Here is a 23,318-nt window from a genome sequence, read left to right on the forward strand (position 1 = left end):
CACTGCCTGCCCAGCCTCATCCTTTGTCCCAGCATCTCATAGGCATGTGGAGCAGCTAACACGGGGGGAATTTGCTTTATGAGTGATTCAGGTTGGGATGGTAGCCAAAAAGACCTTCATCCTATTCAGCTCAAAACGAACAGCGTGAAACAGCACAATGAGAACTGGGACGAGAAGGGACCCTTGAAGCACTGCGGCCATCCCATATTGCCTGTCATCTCTTTCTCCTCTTCGTGCTGAGCCGCGGGACGTGGCAGCACCCCGTCTCGGGGCCTTTTGAGGAGCCACAGCTCGGGGGGGTGTGCTGGTGAAGCTGAGAGCTGCATCCAGCTCCGTTTTGGCATTGGATGACTGGGAGCTGCCTGCGTTGAAGTGCGGCAGCAAGACTGACAGCGTGCCTCGTTCCCTTGCCTGCAGGGACAATAGCCCCCTGCTTGAAGCTCGTGGTGTTCAGGAGCTTGCCACATTGATTAAGGGAAGGCATATCAGGCTCTGACAAGTTACACTGGAGGCTGAACGTTGTCAGCTGTAGAGTACATGCCAGCACGTAGACTGCATACATAACAAGCTATTTATCTTTGCCCAGGGAGAAGCTGCTGCTGACGATAGGGAATTCATTTCCATGGACTTTCTGGGGCTTTTTGACGTGTCTGTGCTTGGTATCACTGCTTGACAGCTTCATGTTTCCCAGACAGGGATGCTCTTTCTGCTGCAGTCAGAGAGAAGGGATGGGCCACAGCAATGCTGTGACTCGGTGCCGGTATTCCAGTGCCTTCCTAGTCTATCCTGTAACCTTTTATATGCTGAAAGCATTGGGCTGAGATTAAGAAAATCCATGTTCTGACTCGGACACAGCCTTTCCAAGGATCTTACGCAACCAGCCTCATTCCCCCTGCCCTTTCCCTGCCCACTGAGGTGGGCTTCCTGCAGCCCTCACGGGACTGCTGTGTGAGCAAGGTAGCTGGGCATACTCAAGTGCTCTGCTAATGGCATCATTTGGTTATGCAGAGAAACAAATCCCCCTGTACTTTACTGTGGTTTGAAGGGATTGATCCTGCTTCTGTGGAACTGCCTGTGTGAGGATAGCATGACCCAGCCAAATAACACAGTGGTCAAAGCTGGCAACTTCTTTTCTCCCTAAAATATCAGTTTCTCTTTTGCCATTTCCTTTCACCCACCCCAAAATCTACAAACTGTCCACGGGCTGAGACCTGACAGGTCTGGCCTGGAGCCAGGCAGCAAGGTGCAGTGCTGGAGCTGCTCTTCCAAACCCAGCCCGACCAGGAACCCTCGGTCCCATCACACTTCCCCAAAGCCTCTCCAGGCTCAGACCCCTCTCACCTCTCCCAGGGAGCTCCACCAGCTCCTGTGCTGGGTTAGGTGGGTGTCCACAGGAGCAGCTCAGCATGCCAGTCGTGAGCACACATCCCCTGCATCGTGCCTGGTAATGGGTAACCAGGGCTGCTTTGGCCTTTCGCAATAATTGCCCTTTTTATCGCCCTCTTCAAAGGTGGCTTTGTGTGCAAGACCAAGAGCAAAGCCATAGCTCGTTACTTGATTGCATAATTACATGCTACTACAGCATAATTTTGTTAGAGAGGTATTTAAATGGATCAAGGTCAGCAGTGGTGCTCAGGACACAAGCGTGGGGGGAAAAAAGGGGGAGAATGCTTTAGGGCAAAGTACCACCTCATTGGCATCTTTTGCAGCTTAGGTTAGTTTCTGTGACCCTGCTGCTTGTTCCTCTGGCCTCACAGGCAAGATTTGAGGGCTGTTTGGTAATTTTTTTTCAGTAGAGGAAGGAGAGTACACCCAGAAACAACCTGCAGCAGCGGGCTTCTGAAAAAGCCTTGCAGTATGAATTGTCGGGAAAAGAAATCAGAGGGTTATAGATATTGTGGAGCTTTGGTGAGAATCGGTGGGCCCTGGCAAGGACTGGATCAAATAATTCAGGGAGCCCTTGCACACTGCCTGCTCATTCCGGCTGCGCTGGAGGCATCAGCAGATCCCAAGCCTTGTGAAAATGAAGGTATGTCCCTCAGATCAGTAACTGACAGGAAGGCACGCAGCAGAGTTTATGAGAGTTGAGCCCTTCAGAACAACCTAGACATCCTACAGGCTTCCAGAGCCTGATATGAATAAATAATTTAATGGCTATTAATGCGAATGCTGCTGATTATGAATCTCAGTTCCTATCACATTAAACCCTGCAGCCAGCTCTGCCCTTAAGGAACAGTCTTTCTGCAATGGCTTTGTATCCATGCAAATGTTATCTGCGCTCTCTGAAGAGTCTAAAGCTAAAAAATGGCTTTTGAAAATGTGTAGCACCAGGATTATCGCGCCTCGTTTTTTTTATCAAGTTTACGCTAACGAAAAAGAAAAAAAAAAAAAAAGGACAAAACACAAGACTTCTCAATATCAAAGTTAAATTTAGCAAGCAGACTTCTTAAAGCATCCTTGTCAGTTGAAAGGTTATATTTTATGGCTTAAAAAGTAAAATTTCACAGCTCTCATTATTTTGCTTTTGTGCCTCACATGCCTCTTATTTTTTTTTTACTGCCCTCTTATAAGTAAAACGATCCCAATGGTGCTGTTGCTTTCTTTGCATTCCTCCAAGTGCACGGGCTTTCTGTATGTATTTCTGAGCATATTAGCAGCACGTTAATACGCTTCAGTTAGGTCAGTAGAGATGCAATAGTGCAAAACCAGTAAATAAAGTCCAACGATTCTGTAAGCATTCTCCCACTTGCTTGAGAATCTCCCAATTTCTGCTTCACAGGTTTTCACCTTCCCATTGCTTGCATGTTGTGAAATATGCTGACAGTGGTTTGTGGCTACGCTGTTCATTGCCCTGGGTGACAGTTTTGAACAGGGTGGCACACCGTGTGCCTGTTGCTGAGCCCAGCACCAGTCTATAGGGACACAAGTGACTGTCCAGGTCCATTAGTACAAATAAGCCATCACACAATAAGGTTTTCCTAAATCATTTTGCTTGCCTGAAGTCCCAGCCTTCGGATGAGTTAAGTCAGACACTTCGGGACTTGAGGTTATCTTGGTGTCTTTTGCTCCAAGCACCAGCAGTTATGTTCCCACAGGACTTCTAATCTTCTCCTTCATTTCCCTTGTTATGAAAGTGATCATATCCATTTTAATTGAAACATTTGTGAGTCAGTGTTTATTCCTTGAACAGAATGTGTAGTCCAGCTGTAGTGATTCGTAGAGGATCTGATTCTGCTCTTGTTGCTGCATTAATGATTCAGGATTTAGTGTCAATGAAAACATACGAAAACTATGAAATATTGTGGATATTGAGACAGGGCTGTTATGTCAATGAGCAAAAGATTTCTCCTTCGTGGCTTTTTTTTTCTCCTGTTCTGGGCTAGCACACAAAAAAACAACCAAAGCAGGTAAGGATACATTTCTCTCCAGTGATATGGTCAGGACAGCCCTGAGCATTTCTTCCTCTTCCTAACCTGTTTGTTAGAACAGATCAACTAGATTTTTTTTTAAACTTATTGTGACAAAAAGAGTATTTTCAGACCTCTGAAGGACCCAGCTGTGACATGCAGTCAGCTTCTAGCTTCCTGCAAGCAGTGTACTGGGATTGAAATAGGCAGGCTCAACAAACGACCTTTCTGTTATTACTGCTAATGGGGCTATTTCTTGTAGTGGATGTTGGTGGCAAGTGCTTTTTTGGAAGGCTTCTTGTTCTTACCCCCAGTGAGGCATTTCAGATGACAAAGGAACAACTTGAAGTGCAAACCCCACACTGCAGGAGAAGGGGACCTTGTGTGCAACCACCACCTAGCTTGCCGCACACTCCTTACTTCCCTGTTTTCCCAGTGGGCACACAGGGCCCCCAGCTCCTCTAAAGGACATACGGTGTGCAAGAGGTGTGCTGACATTTCACATCCATCACATGCCCACTATATTATACCCTGTTGCAGTAAGGCAACCATCCCAGCCTTCTCTGGGATCAGTGTTTTAGTTAGATCAGGAGTGCACTTCTGGAGCAAATCTCCGAATTGCACTCACATGCTGCTCTGTGGTTCGTGTCACAGAGTGATCTGAGGCTGTGCAAACTTGGCTTCTTTCAGATGCAGGCAAACTGAAGGGTAACCCCCCAGGACAGCCTCTAATGTGCCCAATGTTTATGCCATGGGACTAGGTGGCAGATGAGCAACTGAACCCATCCTGAAACATGCACAGGGCGATATGTTGGGTCCTCGCCACCAGCACTTTCACTCTACCCATTTGGTCCTGCATTGTAAACACGGAGCCCGTAAACTTAAATGAAATGTTCACAGAGCTGATGGCAAACCCTAGATCTCACTGAGAGTGTGCTGCAGTAAGGAGCTACAAATAGGAGATAACCAATTTTTAATACTGGATTGCTTTGTTGATGTGTTTTGGGTCATATAATTTAAAGACAGTTGCAGAGTCTTCTATATATTAGTAACACAGTAAAATGATCTCCTGCTTTACCGTGCATTGTGCCAAATAGAGTTGCTGTATTATATTACTCTCTCTAGAGTGACTATATTATCTTAGATTGGAAGTTGCAGTCATTAGTTGGCTTCTGAACAGGATCAGATGCCAAAGCTAATCTGAGTTCTCTAGCAAAGTGTGCAACAGAGTGAAAAATTTCACTATAGCCACTGCTACAAAATCCCTAATGATACACTTCCATCTGTCTGATTCCTGGGAAGCAAAGAGTCGGCTACAATGGGTCACTTGGCTGCCTGCACTGAACAGTCAGATCTAAGCTGTGCCATAGTTTGGGTCCATTCAAAATGTTTGTGCATTGTCCACAAGTTAATTCACATCAAAATGAAAGTAACAGAAAAAATAATAATAATAACTCAGGCTGTCAGCACGTACGTATCATGGAAATCCATTCAAGGTATAAATAGGCCTGGTCTTCTCTGTAAAGTTGTTCTGGGCTGTGGAATTTGTCAGCTCTTTCAGGCTAAGCAGAGATACCATGGTCAATCTGTGGATGGGATTTCTATCACAGCAGAGTTGGCTGATTTTCTGACTTCCCAGGAAATAGATGAACAAAGGGCTGTCTGCATTTCATGCCAAACACTTTCTTTCTCGTCTCATTCTCTCTCTCCCAAATATGTTCTGAGGAGCTGGAGTCTCATTCATTCCTCGGGCTGAATATGCTTCTATTGTATGCAGCCAGAGACAGGCTTTTCATACACAATGAGCAACCTAAAGAATTTTAGATGAGGCGGTAGCCCAAAGCGTCTGGCTCAAGGACACAGAGTCTGGAGGACTCAGGAGCAGCAGAGGAGTCTGCTGTCAGAAATTGAAGTCCAGTGCCTCAGTTAAAGGATAAATGCTCACCAGCAAACTTCCTCCACTGGCTGTAAATGATGCTCAGGACCAGCAGAAATGAACCTGCAGCCCCTCTTCACAATCTGCCTTTGTAGCATGTATCCACCTTCACTGGTGCTCTGGATGATGAGCAGAGGGATTTGAAGCGTTGGGCACGTGGTTTGCTTGGCTGCAACCAGAGCAGCCTCAGCAGAGACAGGGCAGAGACCTTAGGGTAATCCTGACAGGTTTTAGGGAAGCACTATTTACTTTTTTTTTTTCCTTTTTTCTGGCTTGGTTATCAGAAACCATGCGGAGGTGTAGGCTTTGAGGCGGAGATCTTGGTGGGTTCCCTTCGGCCCTCCTGGTGGGCAGCAGAGCTGGCCTCCTCCCAAGAACACGCCACGAACCTTTCCTTTTCTCTGCGTAGGCGCTGCAGCAGCTGTAACGAGGGGGAGGCAAAAGCCACATGAATATTCACACTTCATAACATTTCTTCTTGGCTGGGAGATCCAGCCTGTCCAACACCAGCTCACCCCAACCTCAGCTGATGCTTCAGACCGCGGGGCCCGTGGTTAATTGGCCGGGTGTAGCCACCCTGTCAGGAAGCTGTCAAAATATTCATAATCTAGCACCTCTCATTTTCAGGATGGAAGTTTTAGCGGCAAAGAAATTGAATTTCCAGCCCTGGTTGTGACAGCTCTGAAATTGGTTTAATGCAGGAGAGATCTTCCCAGCACTGGAGCAGACAGGGAGCGTGTCGGTGTGCTGTGTTTCCACCCGGCCTTGCGGTTGGAGTGTAGGAGTCAAAGCCGGGAGGCTATCTCAGTGTGTCACCAGCTTACACTTGTCATAGGCCCGGCGAGCTCCTCGGCAAGTCTCTTATCTGCTGCCCACGTGACGTGTTACTCCAAAAAGCGAACTGCACAGAAAATTGGGCCTTTGGTTTTTTCTTTGGACCTGTGCTCGGTGTGCCATGGGGGCAAGGGCAGGCTGGGCTCTGTCGGCATGCTGAAGCGCTGTCCACAGGAGACTGTCTTACAAGGCCGGGGGCTTGCTCGTGGTCCCGTTCTCCCCGATGTTGTTATAGCTGTATTACTTCATTTATACAAGAAAGAGAGGACCTTTGCCTAAGAAAATGAACTGGAACCCAGGGGAAATAAGTTTCTCCGCTAGCTCTGCCACCTCTGGTTTTACAGAGCACTCAGCAAACTGCCTGGTCTTTTGGTGCTTGGGATCTCTGCACAAAAAATGTAGGAAATAAATGGGCTTCCCTTCCTCTTGTTATGGCAAGGGTGTTTTTATTAAATGCCCAAAGTGCTCCTGCTGTGGTTTGAGCCTCTGAGGATAATTTAAATATCAATAACAATATGATAAATCTAATACTTACTGCTAGTTTTCCAATCAGAGGTTCCTTTTGTATATCAGAACAAAATGGCGTCATGTTTAAAAATACGTAATCATTATTTTAGTTTATATGTTGTTGTTATTACTGTCAACAGAAATAAACATAGCAATATTGCAAAAGTGACCAAAGGCCACAAGTCAATTCATTGTGCCCTGCACTCTGGCTGAAATGAATGCCAAGAAACTCTCTGTGGCCCTATGGAGAGATGACAGGTCCAAAGCAGCCCATCTGGCCGTGCTTCTGGGGTTCTTACATTATTATTTTTCTTCATGGTTATTTCAGGCTTTAGTAGATGAGGCAGTGTGATGCTAAATTAGGAAGTCTGTTTTTCTTGTATGCAACTAACATATCTTCATCTTGTCCCATCTTGTCTCATGATCATTATCTCTGAATGCAAAGATGTATTTCTGGGTACTGCTTTGGAGGAAGCAGAGCCGATAGCAGCGTTACCAATTCCAGACTCTTTGTTGGGAAAACAGAATGTAGAGAAGACAATAGATAATGTGGGATTCCTAGATTATAAATGATCCTGGGGTTTCACCAGATCTCCAAGCTGCCAGGAGTGCGATACCAGAGACAGTGCTGTCAGAAAACCCCTCTGGTAGGAAGCAGTTGCTTTTCTAGAAGAGTGGTGCTGGACTGGATGGGCCAGGTGCCATGTGAATGAGCCATGTATGCTGTGATCACTGCTCCAGTTCTTACCAGCTCCACAGTTTGAAAGACTTCACAATTCCACTTTGAAATGAGATCCAAAATTAAAGGGAAAAAAAAAAAAATCCAAATGTACCTAATGTTTTAAAAAGAAAGGATGAAAATTTATTCCATCCAACCACAAATTTGATTTTGGGGTCCATCAATAACAAAAAGTGGAACAACAGACAAAATATGTGACTTTTCTATGTGTGTCCCATCTGCGAGTTGCTCAGCGTGCAGCCTTTCCTGGATTAAACTGCACACAGACCAGGTCTGCCTCCCGGAACCTGTGTTCTCCCCCAGCCTACCCAGGCTCTCCAGGGAGGCATGGAAGCGAGCAGCCCAACTTGAAGAGCAGTCCCGAGCTATGTTCTTGTCAGCACTCATTAAACTGAAAGCTGTGTTCCTATCAGGTTTGCATGAGCAGCTGCCAAAGGCCAGTGCAGTGAATCCAGGCATTTTTAACTTTATAAAGTGTTTAGAAGAAATGTGTCTGTGTGGTGAGCAGGCCAAGAGCTGAAAGAAGAACACAATCCTGAGGTACAGTGGGATGGATGGGTCCGAGTTTGGATCTCAAAAACTCAGAGGGTTCACATGCTTTGCAGCCTGATGCTAGGCCATGGCACATGTGGATCCATACGAACTCATTTCAGTTTAGTCAACCAGCTAGCCGGGGCAGAATGGAGCTCGGCATCTCTTGCAGAACCTCAGTGGGTTTTGGTCAATCCCCAGCCACGTGCCCAGGCAGATGCTCCTTGCTGCTCTGCTGCAGGGTTACCACGGACACATCCCCATGAGCTGCAATCACACCTTTGTCTCCATTCCTTTGCCAAGGAATGCTGGGGCAGTTCCTGAGACTTAGCAGACCTGCGCTCCACCACAGGCTTTGCTGTTTTATAATGAAGCCAACACACCAAGTATGTACCCTGGGCACAGACAGTTCCTGCAAAAGTGAGAGCAAATAACCTCATCGTTACATTTTCCAGGGGCGGTAAGTTGGATTGCTAGTTAATGCTGCTTCCCGGCTCGCTGGGGACTGGACCTGCCACGGATGGTGATTTATTTGAAAATGTGTTCCCTCCAACCCACAGATGGCTCAGGCAGAGTCAAAATACTCGGAGATAACCATATTGTCTCATCAAGTGAGTCTGTGCTCTGCAGCAGGGCTGTGCGCTCCCATGTAGCAGCTTGTTATTTTAAAACATATCTGCTCTCTCCTACTTGTAAAAGGCCACCAGGAAGACTTGTCACCAATCTCTCATGGAGCTAGAAGGGGGAGGAAAAGTGGAGTGTGAACAGTAGAATATCACCTGCCATCTGGACAAAGATGTGATGAGATGTACAGTTTGGATGCAGTTTTGCGGTTCCTGATCACGTGCCAGGAGAGCTCAGCTACAATTATTTCCAAGCATTTCCAGACAGATGCAGCCCTGGGCCATGGAGGAAGCTACACTGAGCAGGAGGACGCTGAGCTCAGCCAGCGGGCTCTACGCAGGGCATCAGTGCCTGGGGGGTGCTGCTGTGGGCTGCAGGGGGCTTAGCCTGTGCATGAGACCTACATGGAGAAAGCCCTGTCCTAGGAACAAGGCCAGCAACAGGCACTTTGGGATGAGGTTTGTGGGCACTTACATTTTCCTCTGGCAGCCCACGGGTCTCTGAGAAGCCAGTGTCTTTATCCACACAGATCTATGGGCATCGGTACAGACGGTGAACTTCTCAGTGCTGTTGGCATCGAAGGGATGCAGATTAAACCCTGCTCTGGTTGCTGACATCTGTCATCGTATTTATGATTCCCTATTTACTAGGAGCTCCTTAATACGTTTTAATTGACTTGCTGAACTCCTACCTGTTACCACTAGCACCGGTAAATACCCCGAGCCTCATTCTCTGGGAGGGAGCTGCTGCCGTGCCAGGGGCTCTGGTGCCGTTCGCTGCTTTTATCCCATCGGAAGATCCGGCTCAGTAATTGTGCAGAACATAAAAGAGAAACCCGTAAGTGCTGTAAACAAAGAAAAACTGTTACTCTGGGAGTATGTTAGTTAGATATTTCAACGCTCATAATTAACATCCCTTCCCTAAACTGTGGCACAAACTACTTGCAGAATAGGCTTTTTCTTTTATTGCCGCTCGTTTCAGTGACTAAATTTATTAAGTCATTAGGTTTGCGTGTGGATGTGTATATTTGCTGTTCTCCTTTGGGTTATAATAAAAGGACATCTTCAGGAAAAAAATATATATATATAAAAAGATCTTTATTTATTTATTTGGCAATTTTGAGGATGTTTGTAGAGAAATGACAGGCCATACAAACAAGTGGCTCAGTCCTGGGGGATGCTGAGAGCGCAGCTGGGTTTGGGTACGACAGCCAGTGACAGCCTTCCTGCTGCCTGTCACCATTCCTGCCATGCTCTGGGGACAGCAGGGCTTTGCTGCTCGGGGTTTGGCCCAAACAAAGCAAGGGGCAAGTGCATACCGGGGGGCCCTGTATGCACTCCCAGCTGAGGACGCTCAGGGTGCCAGCAGAGGCGATGCCCCCAGCCTGATATGGGCAGGGGCCAGCACTTTGCTTGCTTGGAGCAGCTCCAGGGCTGTGACTCCATTGGACTGGCATTTTTTTAAAGGAGCAAAGATGTCCAAGGGTGGCTGAGCATCCCTGGAATGCCCTGTGCCTCCTGAAGCATCGTGTCCAAGGGTCTGACAGCAATGTTTCTCCACCAGTGTCTTGTGGAGCTTCTCCGTCTTCACAGACGTGCAAAGGAGAGTCCAACCGAGCTTGTTTTGCTCAAAGCTAAGCTGGGATAGACTTACCAGACCACAGCAGGTGAAAGCTGAGTTAGATTAGAAAAAGTGTGTCCTTCACAGATCCCCCCAGCCCATGTCAGGATTGGGGACAGAGGCGGCGAGCTGCTCCTGACACCTCCCCGAAGGACCAGACTGGCTCACATGATACAGAAGATGGCTCAGGCCTGGAAATCCCAACCACATTTCCATATGCAAATGGCAGGAGACACTACAGGGATCAAGGAAAATTAAACATCTTGCTTTTCTAAAATAGAAATAGCTTTTGGGGCAAACCATGGTACCTTACACCCTCCCTGAGCAGGTCTGATGCACCGGAAAAAACCACAACAAAATGCCAGTTACATCCATTTGGCTCCCTTCTTCGATTCAAAATGCCATTGAATGTAGTCTCTGATTTTCTGTGTGATAGCTGCCATTTGACTTTGTTTTTTTCCTAAACTGTGCCATTTCCGATTTCCAATAAAACTGGAGTTGGCACAGAGCAGCCCCGTGTTTGTTTCTGAAAGCAAATCTCATTACTGTGCCGTACCGGAACGGCCTTTTGTTCAAGGGGTTGTGTTGAGATACTGAAAACAAGTTGGAGGCAGATGCTAATCATTTGGCATGTAAATGGCTAACATCTCTTTTACAAGTATTTCACACAAGTTTTTAGTTTAACAATTAAAAAAAAAAAAGATCTGCTTTTTCAAATCATTTTCAGTAACATCTAGAGACATTTAACAAAACGCCTCAAGCTCTAAATCCATATAGTGAACAAATAAATGTATTTATTTTCTTTCTATCCAAAGATAATTTATTCAAAAAATACATATTTGGCATGAAGATAAAACAGACAAATGGATTTATTTTTTCTCCAAGTCACAACCCCACTCTTTGATGAGGAGAACTGACAGCTCTCCTGAGTGAGCCGGGTTCAGGATGGTGCTGCCAAGGGTTGAAGAGCGCTGTGGAGCTGGTACAGGAAACAGAGGCACGATTTATTTCTGTGTTTAAAGACTGCAAAAGGCTGATGATTAAAAGATGAAGCCATCTGTACCTGGTCGTGTTATTTCTATCAAGTAGGGAGTTGGGAAAATAATTGAGTGGGGTTTGCAATCAGCCTGTTTTGAAAGGTCCCTGCGCCAAGCGAGAGAGCGAAGTGGGTGCTGCTGACCCCAGGGCTCATCACAGCATTAATTGTGGAGGAGGATGTCCTTATGGCTTGTCAGAGGCATGTGGGGGACACAGCCTGAGGGTCCTTCTGCTGTTTTTACCCACCCTGTGTCTGTGTGATGCCGAGAAAATATTGCATTGCGGGTCTTCCCATCTAGCACATTTCATCAACACTGAGATCAGTTTAAAAAGCAAAACAACCAGCAGAGATTTGGCTAATAACTCAGTGGTTTTCCACAAACACCTTCAGGTGTCTCTGATTTCAGCCTGTGCAGCAGTTGCTGCTCGGAGCTTGGTTAGCATGCAGCCTGATCTGCCCACCTGCGCTCTGCTCTTCCTTCCCAGTTCTCAGCACAAGACAACTGACAGCGTGTCCCACCTGGCCTGGCATCTTTGCCACAACGAATTTTGACAGCAAAGCTTGTAGAGAGGTTCCACCATTCATATCCCAATAGCCTTCTGTTATGAGATGCCACAGAGCAAGAGACATGGGCGGGAACCAAGTGACGTGACAGCTGGGCCTGGTAAGCTTGGAAGGCTTGACATGGGCCACCAAGAAGATATTGAAGAAAACCATAAGGGTTTTCATGGTAAATAGGTTTAGAGGACACACCAAATATCCCCAGTGCTTGGAAGAGTGCTCCGTGTCCTGCTTGTCTGTCTCCTCTCTTGTCTGTGACCTGCTTTTCCATCGCCATCCCCTTGGGTTTTGTGTCAGGTCCTCACACGGCAGTTGCTGTGCCGAAGATTTCTGGAGCTGGAACCTGCACAGAGCCCAGGGACTGCTGATTTGGCAGTAGGAGGAATTGTGCTGGGGGGCAGTGGGAACTAGTTGTTGCTACTGGTGTGGTATGTGTAATAAGAAAGATAATAATAGCGCATAAAATTGCATTATTTTACTAGAACTTAGCTGTCAAATCTATGGGTTTTCTAAAGCTGCCTAATTTAGAGAGCTGGAAAGCTTTTGGTGATGGTGCCGTGGTTAGTGTCTGTAGCTATCTGTCAGGTGAATTGGGGGGGACGAGGAACTGACCAGGGAACTCACAGAAACAGGTGGACAGGTACTATTTTTGCTTTATTTTTTATATCTTCAATAAATTGATGCCTTTAAATAAATCTGCTTTAAAATAACATCATTATGCTGCTTGTTTTGGGCGAGTTTTGGTAGCCACCCCTCCCCGGAGAAAAACTTTTCAGACCTCCTAAGGGGAATTTTATTGAGACGTTTCTGTTGGTAGAGTACCCACGGCTTGGGAAAAGGGACTGAGGTGTCCACTCTGCTTGTAGAGATGCTCCCACCATGGGCTTTGCTGCTGGGCAGAGCAGGGAGGACTTGGGCTGCAAACTGCCTGAGCCACCTCTTCCGAGGCCAGGCGAAGCCTGGAGATAAGGAGTGGGTTTAAGGAGTGCTCAAACACTGATCTTTGGGGAAGCTACTTCAAACACCACTTCCTAGTGCTCTAAGTCATCCGGTTCTCTCTCAACTTGCTTCACTCCCTCAGCCTAAAATATTTATTCCTCCAGCGAGGAAGGCTCCCAGGGATATGGCAAAATGACCCATTGGGCTGAAAGAGGTTTTATCCGCGTGGTGCTGATGGATGCAAGCTTCATGTGTGCAGCCCAGCTCTGCGCTTTCTGCTGCGCTTTATCTGCTGTGGTTTCAAGCCCGCCTGGCTGCGCAGGTCTGCTGCACACGGGATTTATTGTCGGACCAGCAGCACTTTATATAACCCCCGGGGCACGGGGGAATACACGCCTGAGGGTTGCTGAGTGTTCAAAATGCTCACTCTTCAAATGAGGTCTGCGGTAAATACGTGGCATTACTCCAGGTGCTTCGCTCAGACATTGGTCTTGGGTTTTCCATTAGGAAGGGTGCAGGAACCTGAGTGGTGAGGGGTTGGGAACGCATCGCGTGCCTGTAGCAGCGCCCGCCTGCACGCACGGGGCTCTGAGACGCCTTGTCTGGCTCCTGCAGAATGAGATTTTGATTGATAAAACAGGTTTTTTCTTGAGAAATGCTTATTCATTGTGGTTTGAGGTTTTTTTCTTTCTCTTTTTTATTTTTTCTCAATAATATCATCATTTTAAGGAACCCAGTGGAAGCATTCGTTTGGACAGGAAGAATTTTCATTGAAGTCTGGGAAAGAAACGTCTCAGACCAATAACTGTGTCTGACTGTGAAGGGCTGGGAGCCCATTGCCGGAGCCCCCTGGCCAGCCAGCTCTTTTCAAAGAGTCTTAATATTATTTCCCCGTTTTTAAAATCTGGAGAAGTTTGTGAGAGACGGCAAGTTTTCCTCCCCAGCTGGGCACAGCCACCCCCAGGCAGCAGGCTCAGGAGGCAGCTGGGACAGCCCCTGTGGTCTGCTCCTGGGCAGGTCAGAGACCAGTTCTCTGTACGTGAAGAAATCCTTCGATATTGAGTATGTTTGAAATGACTTCTCTGTTGGTCTTTGATTGTTATCATTATTCTTTATCTTTATTGAAAGATGTGCGGGTGTTGTGCCAGTATCTCCTCCTGCCCCTTTTGAAAATAACTAAGTTGGTTACTTGGTTTTGTTCTCCAAATCCACTTAAATGCCCCTGGTAAGCTGCTTTTTGCCCATAAGTATATGAAGAAGCCTCAGTGTTTCAGACAATGACCATTGCACATTTCTTATCCATCACAGGGAAGGTAAGAGCGAAGCTGGGGGTGGCACTAGGAGTAGCAGTGAGCAGCAGGGCTGTGTCTTTGCTTCTCATCTCTCGTGTTTTTTGCTTACTATTTCAGCCGAAATCCCTGTTGATGAGACCTGGGAGAACATAAACACTTCACAATACCTCACACAAACGAGGGCATTGCTCTGACAGGGTTTGCATGCTCACCGGGACACAAATTCCTGACTTCCTGCACATTTTTCAAGCCCATTCACTTTTGTTTTGTTTTGGTATACCACAGCTCTGCCTTGTCAGGGAAATAAAGCCTTCCCTTTCAGTGGGGAGTGTTCTGGGTGAGGATCGTTGCTGGGAGCTGGTGTTGCTGATGCCTGTTGTTTTCTATTGTCAAGTTAACTGCAATGCGTGACCGCCATGTATCACTCAGCGATGCCTAATTTAGGAGATCAGTGATTAATTCTTGCCATTGCTTTTTCTTCTCTCTCTCCCTCTCTCTCTCTCTCGCTGCAGGATGTTTTCACACCAGAGTGCAAATTTAAAGAATCTGTCTTTGAAAACTACTACGTTATTTATTCTTCCACGCTGTACCGGCAGCAAGAATCCGGACGAGCGTGGTTCCTGGGACTCAATAAAGAAGGTCAAATTATGAAGGGAAACCGGGTGAAAAAAACCAAACCCTCATCACATTTTGTACCCAAACCCATTGAAGGTATGGAACCTCTCCCTCCATCGTTGTGGTGTGGAGGGTGGTTGAGTTTGCAGATGCAGATTTGGGGCTGTGTGGATGGGGGTGTTGGGGAGCAAGACCAGAAAGCAAGGGTGATGGTTGTAAAGTTTCGGAGGGGTGCTGGGCTGCACTGTTAGTGCTTCATCTGCTTTCTTTCCTGTATGAATGAACTCCACACATCATCCCATAAAAGCTTCTCAGCTTTGGCTTGCTAAAGGATGAGTTTAAAAACCCAGCTATATGAGAAGTTACTGGGAAGGGAAAGCTGCCCTTGCTCACTCAGAAGTTTAAAAGGAATCCAACTTCTCCAACAAAGGAATCCAGTGACCCTAATGCATCTAGTCTAAGATGGTTTCAACCCACAGGTGCTCATGTTTTTTCCTGTATGTAAAGACAGCCTAGTACGTCACAGGGGGTAGAGAAAACTTTATCATAGATGTCCAAAGTTGGATGAAATGCTCTCACACCACGTCTTCCTCACATCATCAGGCTTCAGTGGAAATAGTGGAGCTGATTTTTAGCCCTCCTGCTACTGCTGACTGTACACTACTGAAGCGTGCCACAGGCTCCTGCCATTACCTTTTTTAATGGGCTGGGAACTGGCAAATGGGGAGAAGTAGTGCGGTGAGCCTAGTCCTTAACGGGTATTAACTTGATTTTTGAAACAAGCAAACATCCTTTTCCTGTTGCTCGGAAATTCAAGAGAAATGGAGCTCAGCATTCACAGGGTATCTTTGTGCAGCCTTTGTGCAGAAGATGGAGGTGGTGGAAGAACAGAGAGTGGCACAAGCATGCTTTTCCTGGGCTGGTGCTCATTATTTTTTCTGCAGCCAGGAGCCTTTTCTTGTTTATCTGAGGCACCAGGGAGACTCACTCCCTAAGCCCACTTGGAGTTTTGCTGAGGAACAGGACCTGTTTCAAACATGAGGTTGGTCACCAGCTTCTCTTCCGTCTCCTCCTCTCCTGCCTTGGGCGGGAGGAGAGGCTTCTGCAAGTGCTAGCTTTCCCAGCTGGGTTTCTCCTTCTCCTTCTGGTATTTCTTTGCTGCCTGGCTGGGTGTTGGCACCGATCAGTGGGTTCCTTTGAATCCAGATTTCTTTTTTGATGCAGCGTGCATCAGTCTGTTGAATGGCTCAATAGTTGTCTTCTGCATGCATTAAATTAGGCCATTCCTGGGGCTCTCCGTGCAGGAAGACTTGCCATAATAGAGGTGCTTGACCCGCAGCGGAGTTCTCATTGCAGCAAATGCCTCTCCGGCTTTCATTTTGAAAAACCCAGCCCAGCCCGAGAGCTTCCCTTTCCTGCAGTTGCCTCCTCCCACGCTCGCTTCAATCACAGCTGTCACATAACCTCCCGAGCGAGCGAGCGCTTTGGAAGTTGGCAGCCAAATTAAGGGCTCCTCCACCCCTTCCCTCCTCCACACGCTTTGCAGGCAGCCTCTGCGAGCGCTGCTGCATCAAAGAGCTGGCAGCCGCCCAAGCTGAGGCACGTGTCAGCTTCCCAAAGCATTCAGCTGTCTGGGGCTGTGACTCCAGCAGGAGGACTCTGTTCCCAAGCCCAAGATTCATTGTAGGTAGCAGAGGGTTGTGGGGAGGGCTGGAGTAAAGCTCAGCTCCACGTGACTCGGCGGTGCCGCATCCATCAAAGTCTCCGTGAGCAGAGCTTGCAAGCAGAGATGTTACAGAACGGGGGCAATTCCTTCCCTGCTTTAGCAGCATCTTTCTCTTTGACGTGACTTGAAGGAAGCATTTGAAGCACTCCCCTGCTGTATGTGCACATCCCTTTTGCTGAGCGCTGTGGCGTGTCCCAGCGTGTGAGCTCTGCTGCTTATTCAGGCCAGCACTTCCCAGCCTGGACCCGCAGCACGCACCCGGGTTTGGGTTCGCATTAATACTGCACCGTGGTGGCTGGCAGGGTAACTGTGCCTGGGGATCGTGTCCCTCGGGAAAGAGAGGTGCGTGCACTGCCAGGAATCGCTTCACCCACCACTCCAGTGGCAATCATCTCCAAGCTGAAACTTCCCAGTCGTTCACCACGTGCAGAAAAAATACACAGCAGCTCAGGGAAGGGAACCTTTGCAGGAAATGGAAACAAGAAAGGCCGGAGTGCTCACGGAGCTCACTTGAAGCCTGTTGCTCCGTACTGCTTTCTGAATTCAGAGTCCTTCCCTCAGAATTGCAAATGGTCAATAAACTAATAAATATAACTGTGGAATATCCTCCCAGGTAACTTCTAAGGACCACATTTATGTATGTGCATATGTATACATGCAGCAGTACCTGTGTGTGTTACCTATCCCAGCCACAGCTTTATGCTGTGCTAATCCCACAGGTCGCTTTGTCTCCAGTAGATTGTCAGGATGCTGGAGCTGCTCTGAGCAAAAGCGACTAGAAAGGTTTTTGTGCTTGGTCGGTAGGAGGGGTTGCTTTTGGTTTAGTGTAGGTAGGATTTGCTTGTTTGTTTTTGAGAGTCGCACCAAGCTTAATCAATATAAAAGCACAAAAAAACTTCCTAAGTAACAACAGGGGAAGCGTTAAGTTCCTCTCCCATCTGTGCACAGGCAAAGCCAAGGCAAACAGCCTGGCAGGCAGCAGTTAATGTACTGTGTGGGGCCACTTTTGGTTAAAAACATACATACGCAACACATTTCTTTTGATATTTTTATTTCTGATCACTGATCATTCGAGCTAAATGAGCCTTTAAAGTGCAGACATATAGATTGAACCAGACTGCACAAGAAATTAGCTTGAGTATAATTGTCACTTGGACACCAAGTAATCTTTTAAAGCAATTTCAATCTCTTTAAGTGTCTGTAGTGATTAGTGCTGGACAAACACTTCTATCCATGGTGCCTCTTGTTCATTTCTGTATCTAAGCCCACCTCAAATAATGGGAGGCTTTTCCAGTCGTTCGAGTAAGAATTTGATCAGATGCTTATTGTGGATGTGCTCTGCTGTTTTTATTTAATTTCCTTGAAGACATCACTTCCAGCCTGTTCTCTCAAAAGAGCTACGTGTCAGTTCATCTCTCACCTGGCCCAAAGCAGGATATACCTGGGGTGGCAAATCTGGCCACAGAAAGCAGAAGATGACTCGTACTCCCTCTGAGTCAGCAGAGCTGCCCCGAAATCCAAATTCACGGTGCCTCAGCCCTTGTGACTTGGACAGGTATCAGGAAGGTGACCTGGTAGTGACTAATCTGAGCCATCTACTGCCACTGATGGATATCGACACACAAAGAACAGCTGCCAGATCCTTCCTGGTGTGTTTTCTGCGGAGACAACATCCCAGTTCTGGTAAAGTGGAGTCTTCAGGTGTTGCAAAGAAGTGCAAGACACTGCTGAGTAGGAAGATGCTGTAGGCCTAACAAAAACACTTTAAAGAGATCACACCTTAATCTACACAAAATCCTAGAAGTGCTCTTTTTTTTTTTTTTAATTAAAAAAAAAAAAAGGAAAGACACCACAACACTCACTGTGCTAAACACAGCTCCTCTTCTGGGTCTGCCTCTCAGGCAGACAGGCTGTGGTATGTTTTCTGTCCCACACTAGCTCATTTGTTCATCTGTCAAACTTCTAATCATCTTATTAGAGGGCAAAGGCAATGTATTTTACCCACGCTTTTGCTTGGCTTTTTGTCATCCTGTGCCGTGCTCCTTACCTGAACAAACCGACTCCATCTGGCAGCACCCTGCACGTTTAGCAGCTGGGGAGCCGCAAGCTCAAACGCCTCTGAAATGCATCAGCTGGGCCTGGGTTTGGAACACGGTAATTAGAGGCAGAAAACGAGGGTGCATAATCACCTGCTCCCTCCTGCCCCTAGCTGTTGCTCAGACAATTAATTCCCTCCACCGGAGCAGTAGCTAATGCGGCCGCCGTGGCCTCCTGCTGCTGCAGAGTGACACCCGGGGCGGTGGCAGCCACCGAGGGGAAGAGGCCGGGCTGCTGAGGATGCCACGGGGCCAGGCTGTGATCCCACAGGGCTGCCCACCCGCCTGCTGAGTGGCAATGTAGAAAAATCAGCTCCTCCCAGCTCCCTAGGGCTTGGGTACCTCCCTAACGCAGCCAGCCCCTGATGCCCAGGGAGACCACACGGGGTGAATTCAGTTTCACCATGTGGGTGCTGTGCCAGTGCCAGGCTTGGGAAGCAGAAATGAGGCTGGGATCCTGTGCCAGCATGTAGATGAGGGATTTGTGTGTTCCAGGATGACAGGCAGCCCCTGCATGCCTTGACCTTTGGGAAGGATGCTCCTCGCCTTCCCCTTCTCCCTTGCTTGTACCCGCAGCCCCCTTCCTGCCGAACTGCTTGCAGAATTATTTCCTGGGCATGCCAAAGGCAGGCACTGCTGGGCCCCGGGGAGGCAGGGAACCGAGAGCTGCAAGCAGCAGCCGGGGGCACGGCCCCGCTCTCCCCCTGCCATTTACACCCGTGGCTGTGCCGCGGATCAGGCTCGTGGCGCTTTCCAGTTACAGCATGAATATGGATGTGTTGATTAGAATCTGGGACATAGGAGCTGATTATCTGATTGAAGCTCCAAAGCATTAGCTTGGTTTCCAGACATTAAGGGCTGTATTTGGCTTGGTGTGTGGGTGTGGGTGGGTGGGAGAAGCAAGGCAAAGCAGGGAGGGGAGCCTTGTTCTAGCCTAATTGCTCATCCTGCCAGAGCTGCCTGGCGCTCTGCAGAGCCACAGCCCTCCCCGGCGTCCCGGCATGCCACCTGCCACGCTGCTGCTGCTTCACCTCGATGCAGGGGACGGGGGCAGCGTGTCCCTACACACACACAGGGACCCCAAACTCACCCGTCAGTGAGGGCTGGTGGTCCTGAACCACAAGGATTTAGTTTGAAGCTGGGAAAATCTGGGCATGCACGGCAGGCCATTTGCAAACATATCCCCTCCCGGGTCGGTGCCGAACAGCTATGCGTGTGAGTCACGCTCGAGCTTTCCCAGCACAGGGAGTAACAAACTGCAGGCCAAGAGCTCGTGTTGCACAATGTGTCACCCCGGCCTCAAAGCCCCGCAGGCAACCGTCCGCGTGCATCCCCTCCTGGGGCCGTACGCACACCGGGCTGCTGCCGTGCACACAGGTTTGCAGTCACCGTGGAGTAGAAGCTGCAGCTCAGCGTGTGTGCAGAAGCCTTTTGAGACTGTCCAGGCAATATTTGGTAGGTGAGGCCATACAAATGCTGCGTAACCTCATACCATAGGGGTAGCTAAATGCTGACAACACGCCAGTCCCGTGCTGCTGTGGATTTCCTGGCGTGGCCTGTTGGCACAGCCTGTCTTGTGCTGAGGCTTTGACAGCGCTGGCTGGAAAGCACAGTGTGAGCAGCCTCCAGCCAGGACCCTTGTCAGCACTTGTATCACCTGCTAGACGGGAAGATAAATATCGAATTCCTGCCTTATTTGCTTGCTAGGTACAGGGTTTCTTTATTTTTCTGTTGCACATGTTGTTTACTTCTGCAGCCTGAGTTGTGGGCCAGTGTAGATGCAAAATCCCAAACTGTGGCTTGAATTTCTGTGTGATTCTTTGGGCATGTGGGGGAACTGGGACTGCGAAGACAAGTTCCATTCGAGAAACTGCTTGGGAGAAAGCTCACCCAGGTGCCTCAAGCTCCAGCCTGGGACCAGAGAGGTCAGGGTGAAGCCAACACTGGACTCGAGGCACAACTTTGTGTGTGGGACAGCTCTGGAGCAACACCAGCACAAAAACCCAGCCCCCTTGGGCAAGCATCACGTCACAGCCGAACGTCAGGCTCAGAGGGGATGTGCATCCTCAGTGTCATCAAAAAACCATACCACGTGGGCTAAGAAACCACAAGGGAACACGAGCACAGGTTTTTCTCAGTCGTTAACTTTTTCCCCGTTGTTCCTTAAGCTCTTACTGCCCAGTGCTAGGCCACTGGAGCAGCAGTTCGGGCAGCCATAAGGTCAGCGCTTTGCACAACAGGAAAGTCGCTGCCACAGGGTTGGCGAAGGACACGTGCCAAGGTGTGTGGGACAGCTCAGCTGCCGAAAGAGGACATGAGCTCACTTCTGTTCTGCTGGCAGGCTGCTGACAGGCTCCGCGCTGTCCCTGCAGCACTCAGACCGCACGGTCCCACCGGGCAGCTGATGGCGGTGCTGGCATTGCTCATTCTGGCCCCGACACATGGGCTGAGTTGTTCGTGTTCTCCTTTTTCTCGTTTTCGTCAAATAATGATGCTGCAATAACAGTCTGCAGCGCAGCCCCTGCCTCCCAGCCTTGTTGGGAGGCCCAGCTAGCGCTTAAACTGCTTTGAAAGCTTTGTGTTAAAGATGCTCTACGGGAAAAGCCGTATTTTTTCACTGCTCATATATTCAGTGCAATATCCCGCCTATTAATACACAGTTGACTGCACTTTATCTCTGTCCTGTATTGTTGCACACTGCTATAACTGTTTATCTAGCTAGGAGTAAAATGCAGAGCAATAATGTCATTTGCAGCCTGCCTCTAATTGCCAGGATTTATTTGCAAATCGGGGGAGGTTATAAATATAAACGCTTACATCGCTTTTCTATATGTGGCATATTTGTTTCATTTCTTCAGATAATTTTTGAAATTTTGTTCTTGTTGATTACCCGGAACCAAACCTGATGGGCTCTATCCCCGTGTTCGAGCTCCGGGCAGTTGTTTGTGCTGTGACAGCGTTACAAAATGAAGGAGGAGGCAATCAGTTCTTTCATTCCCAATTTTTGCAAAGATCCAGACGTGAGATTTAAAGTCTGGACCCATCTCAAGTTCTCCACTCCAAAGTGCCTGCCCTTGAAACGCCTCGGTATTTGCAATGAGCTCATCAGAGCTGCTCCTCTCGGTGTGAGCACCTGCCCCTGGTCTGGCACAGCTCGCGTGGCACGAGGACAGCCACTAGGACATAGTCCCAGTGGTGAGCTAGACAAATGCTTGATGCCGCACAGGGCACGGGGATGTGCCACGACCTGGGCAGACGCTGCCTAGGCTCCAGCAGGTTCGTGTTTGGAGGCACACGTCTGGAGAGAAGGTGCCCTCCAGCCACTGCGTTCTCAGGCGCTGCCAGGTGACCGTGCAGAGCTGGGAAGGTTCCTGGCTTGCCGTCACTGAACGCATCCCCACGTGTCTGCTCACAGCGTTTGCCTTGGCTGACTGTTGATTTAGAGAGAAAAAAATAACAAGTGCTGAGAGCAAACCTCAGGGCTTGGCTGAAGGCACCAAAATGGGCTTCAGTCACCACTTCCACATCCAGAGCTTAACACCCAGGAAACCCGGATGGCCCAGATGAAGGTGGGATTTTGATTCAAGACACCAGTTACGTTGTGTTGGAGATTAAGGACTGGGCACCAGGTAATTCTTGGACCTGTCATTAAATGGTATTAGCATCCTGAGATGCTGGCTGATGCTGGGAACTGGAATGTTTATTTTATGTATGTGAATCTAATACTAAAAATCAGTAAAGCACATGAAACCTAGAAAGATTTAACTGCGAGAAAGCAGAAATCCCTTGTTTCTGTCTGTGCCATTGGAAGAATCCAGATAAGGAGGGAGGATCTGGCGTGGCAGCAAAGGCAGGTAACAGGTCTTGCTTGAGAACAGGATCTACTGCTGGGTCACTGGGGTTTTCCTAAGTCTGTGTGTGTTTGTATTGGGTTGAAAATTTCAGTTCCACATACAAAGAACTAATTCATTCTGGTCAGTGACATTTGTGACTTCAGGCTGTTAACGGGTGTCTTTTCTGTTTGCAGTGTGCATGTACAGAGAGCCATCGCTGCATGAAATTGGAGAAAAACAAGGACGCTCTAGAAAAAGTTCAGGGACACCAACCATGAATGGAGGCAAAGTTGTTAACCAAGACTCGACATAGCTGACAAACACCCTCCCTACCTCCAGCTCCTCCCCTCCCACCCACCTTCCCACCCCACCTGGCGAAACCACACTGAGACGACGACAGCTGAGCAAGGCAGGACCTACCGGTAGTGGCTAGGAGTCCGAACTCAAGAAGCTTTCTTTGTGTAGGACGAGGAAACCGAACCCCAGATCTTGCCTGTTGCAACGTTTTAAACAAAACAAAACGAAAAACACACACACACACACAAAAAAAAGTGAAGAAAAAATGTTTTAAATCAGGACTCCATTAACATTTTCAAAAGCAAACTGTTTGCTCTGTGATCAAAGGGGGAAAAAAAATCTCATCTCTGCATAATATTAATAATAACAACTAATAAATATAATAATAATAATAAAGATGTTACCTTTAAAAATAAAACAAAGCTTTTGGAAAATTGAACTTAGCATATGATGTGCAAGAAACACACACCAGGGCGGTGCTTTCTGTCTTATCCTTTCACCTCACGTTCACACCACTGCCGTTGCCGTTCCCGTTTCCCTGGGGATGGATGGGATTTTTCACACAGCAGGAACGGTGGGGATGGATTATGGCTATGCTCGCTCTGCTATCAATAAAATATGGCCTGCCCGAATTAGGAGTCTGACAGTTACAGGCAACAACCTAGCAGCTCTGCATTCAGCCTTTTCCATCGACATTCAAGCACTGTGCAGTTATTTGTTGC

At 48.0% G+C, this 23,318-nt stretch overlaps 1 protein-coding gene across 3 annotated transcripts in view; it reads left to right on the forward strand.

Annotated features, from left to right (window-relative positions):
• FGF12 (fibroblast growth factor 12) overlaps positions 1-22,612 on the forward strand; it is a gene marked incomplete at both ends in the record, with an annotated part of 129,746 nt that extends 107,134 nt beyond the window's left edge. For all 3 annotated transcript variants that reach the window (XM_084292226.1, XM_084292224.1, XM_084292225.1), the window contains 2 exons: positions 14,542-14,740; positions 22,494-22,612. In XM_084292226.1, the coding sequence (XP_084148352.1) occupies positions 14,542-14,740; positions 22,494-22,612 (318 nt within the window). The remainder of the gene's footprint in view (positions 1-14,541; positions 14,741-22,493) is intronic.
• Between the last annotated feature and the right edge of the window lie 706 nt (positions 22,613-23,318).

This window comes from Netta rufina (assembly GCF_964035555.1).
Source record: "Netta rufina genome assembly, chromosome: 9".
Classification (NCBI taxonomy): domain Eukaryota; kingdom Metazoa; phylum Chordata; class Aves; order Anseriformes; family Anatidae; genus Netta; species Netta rufina.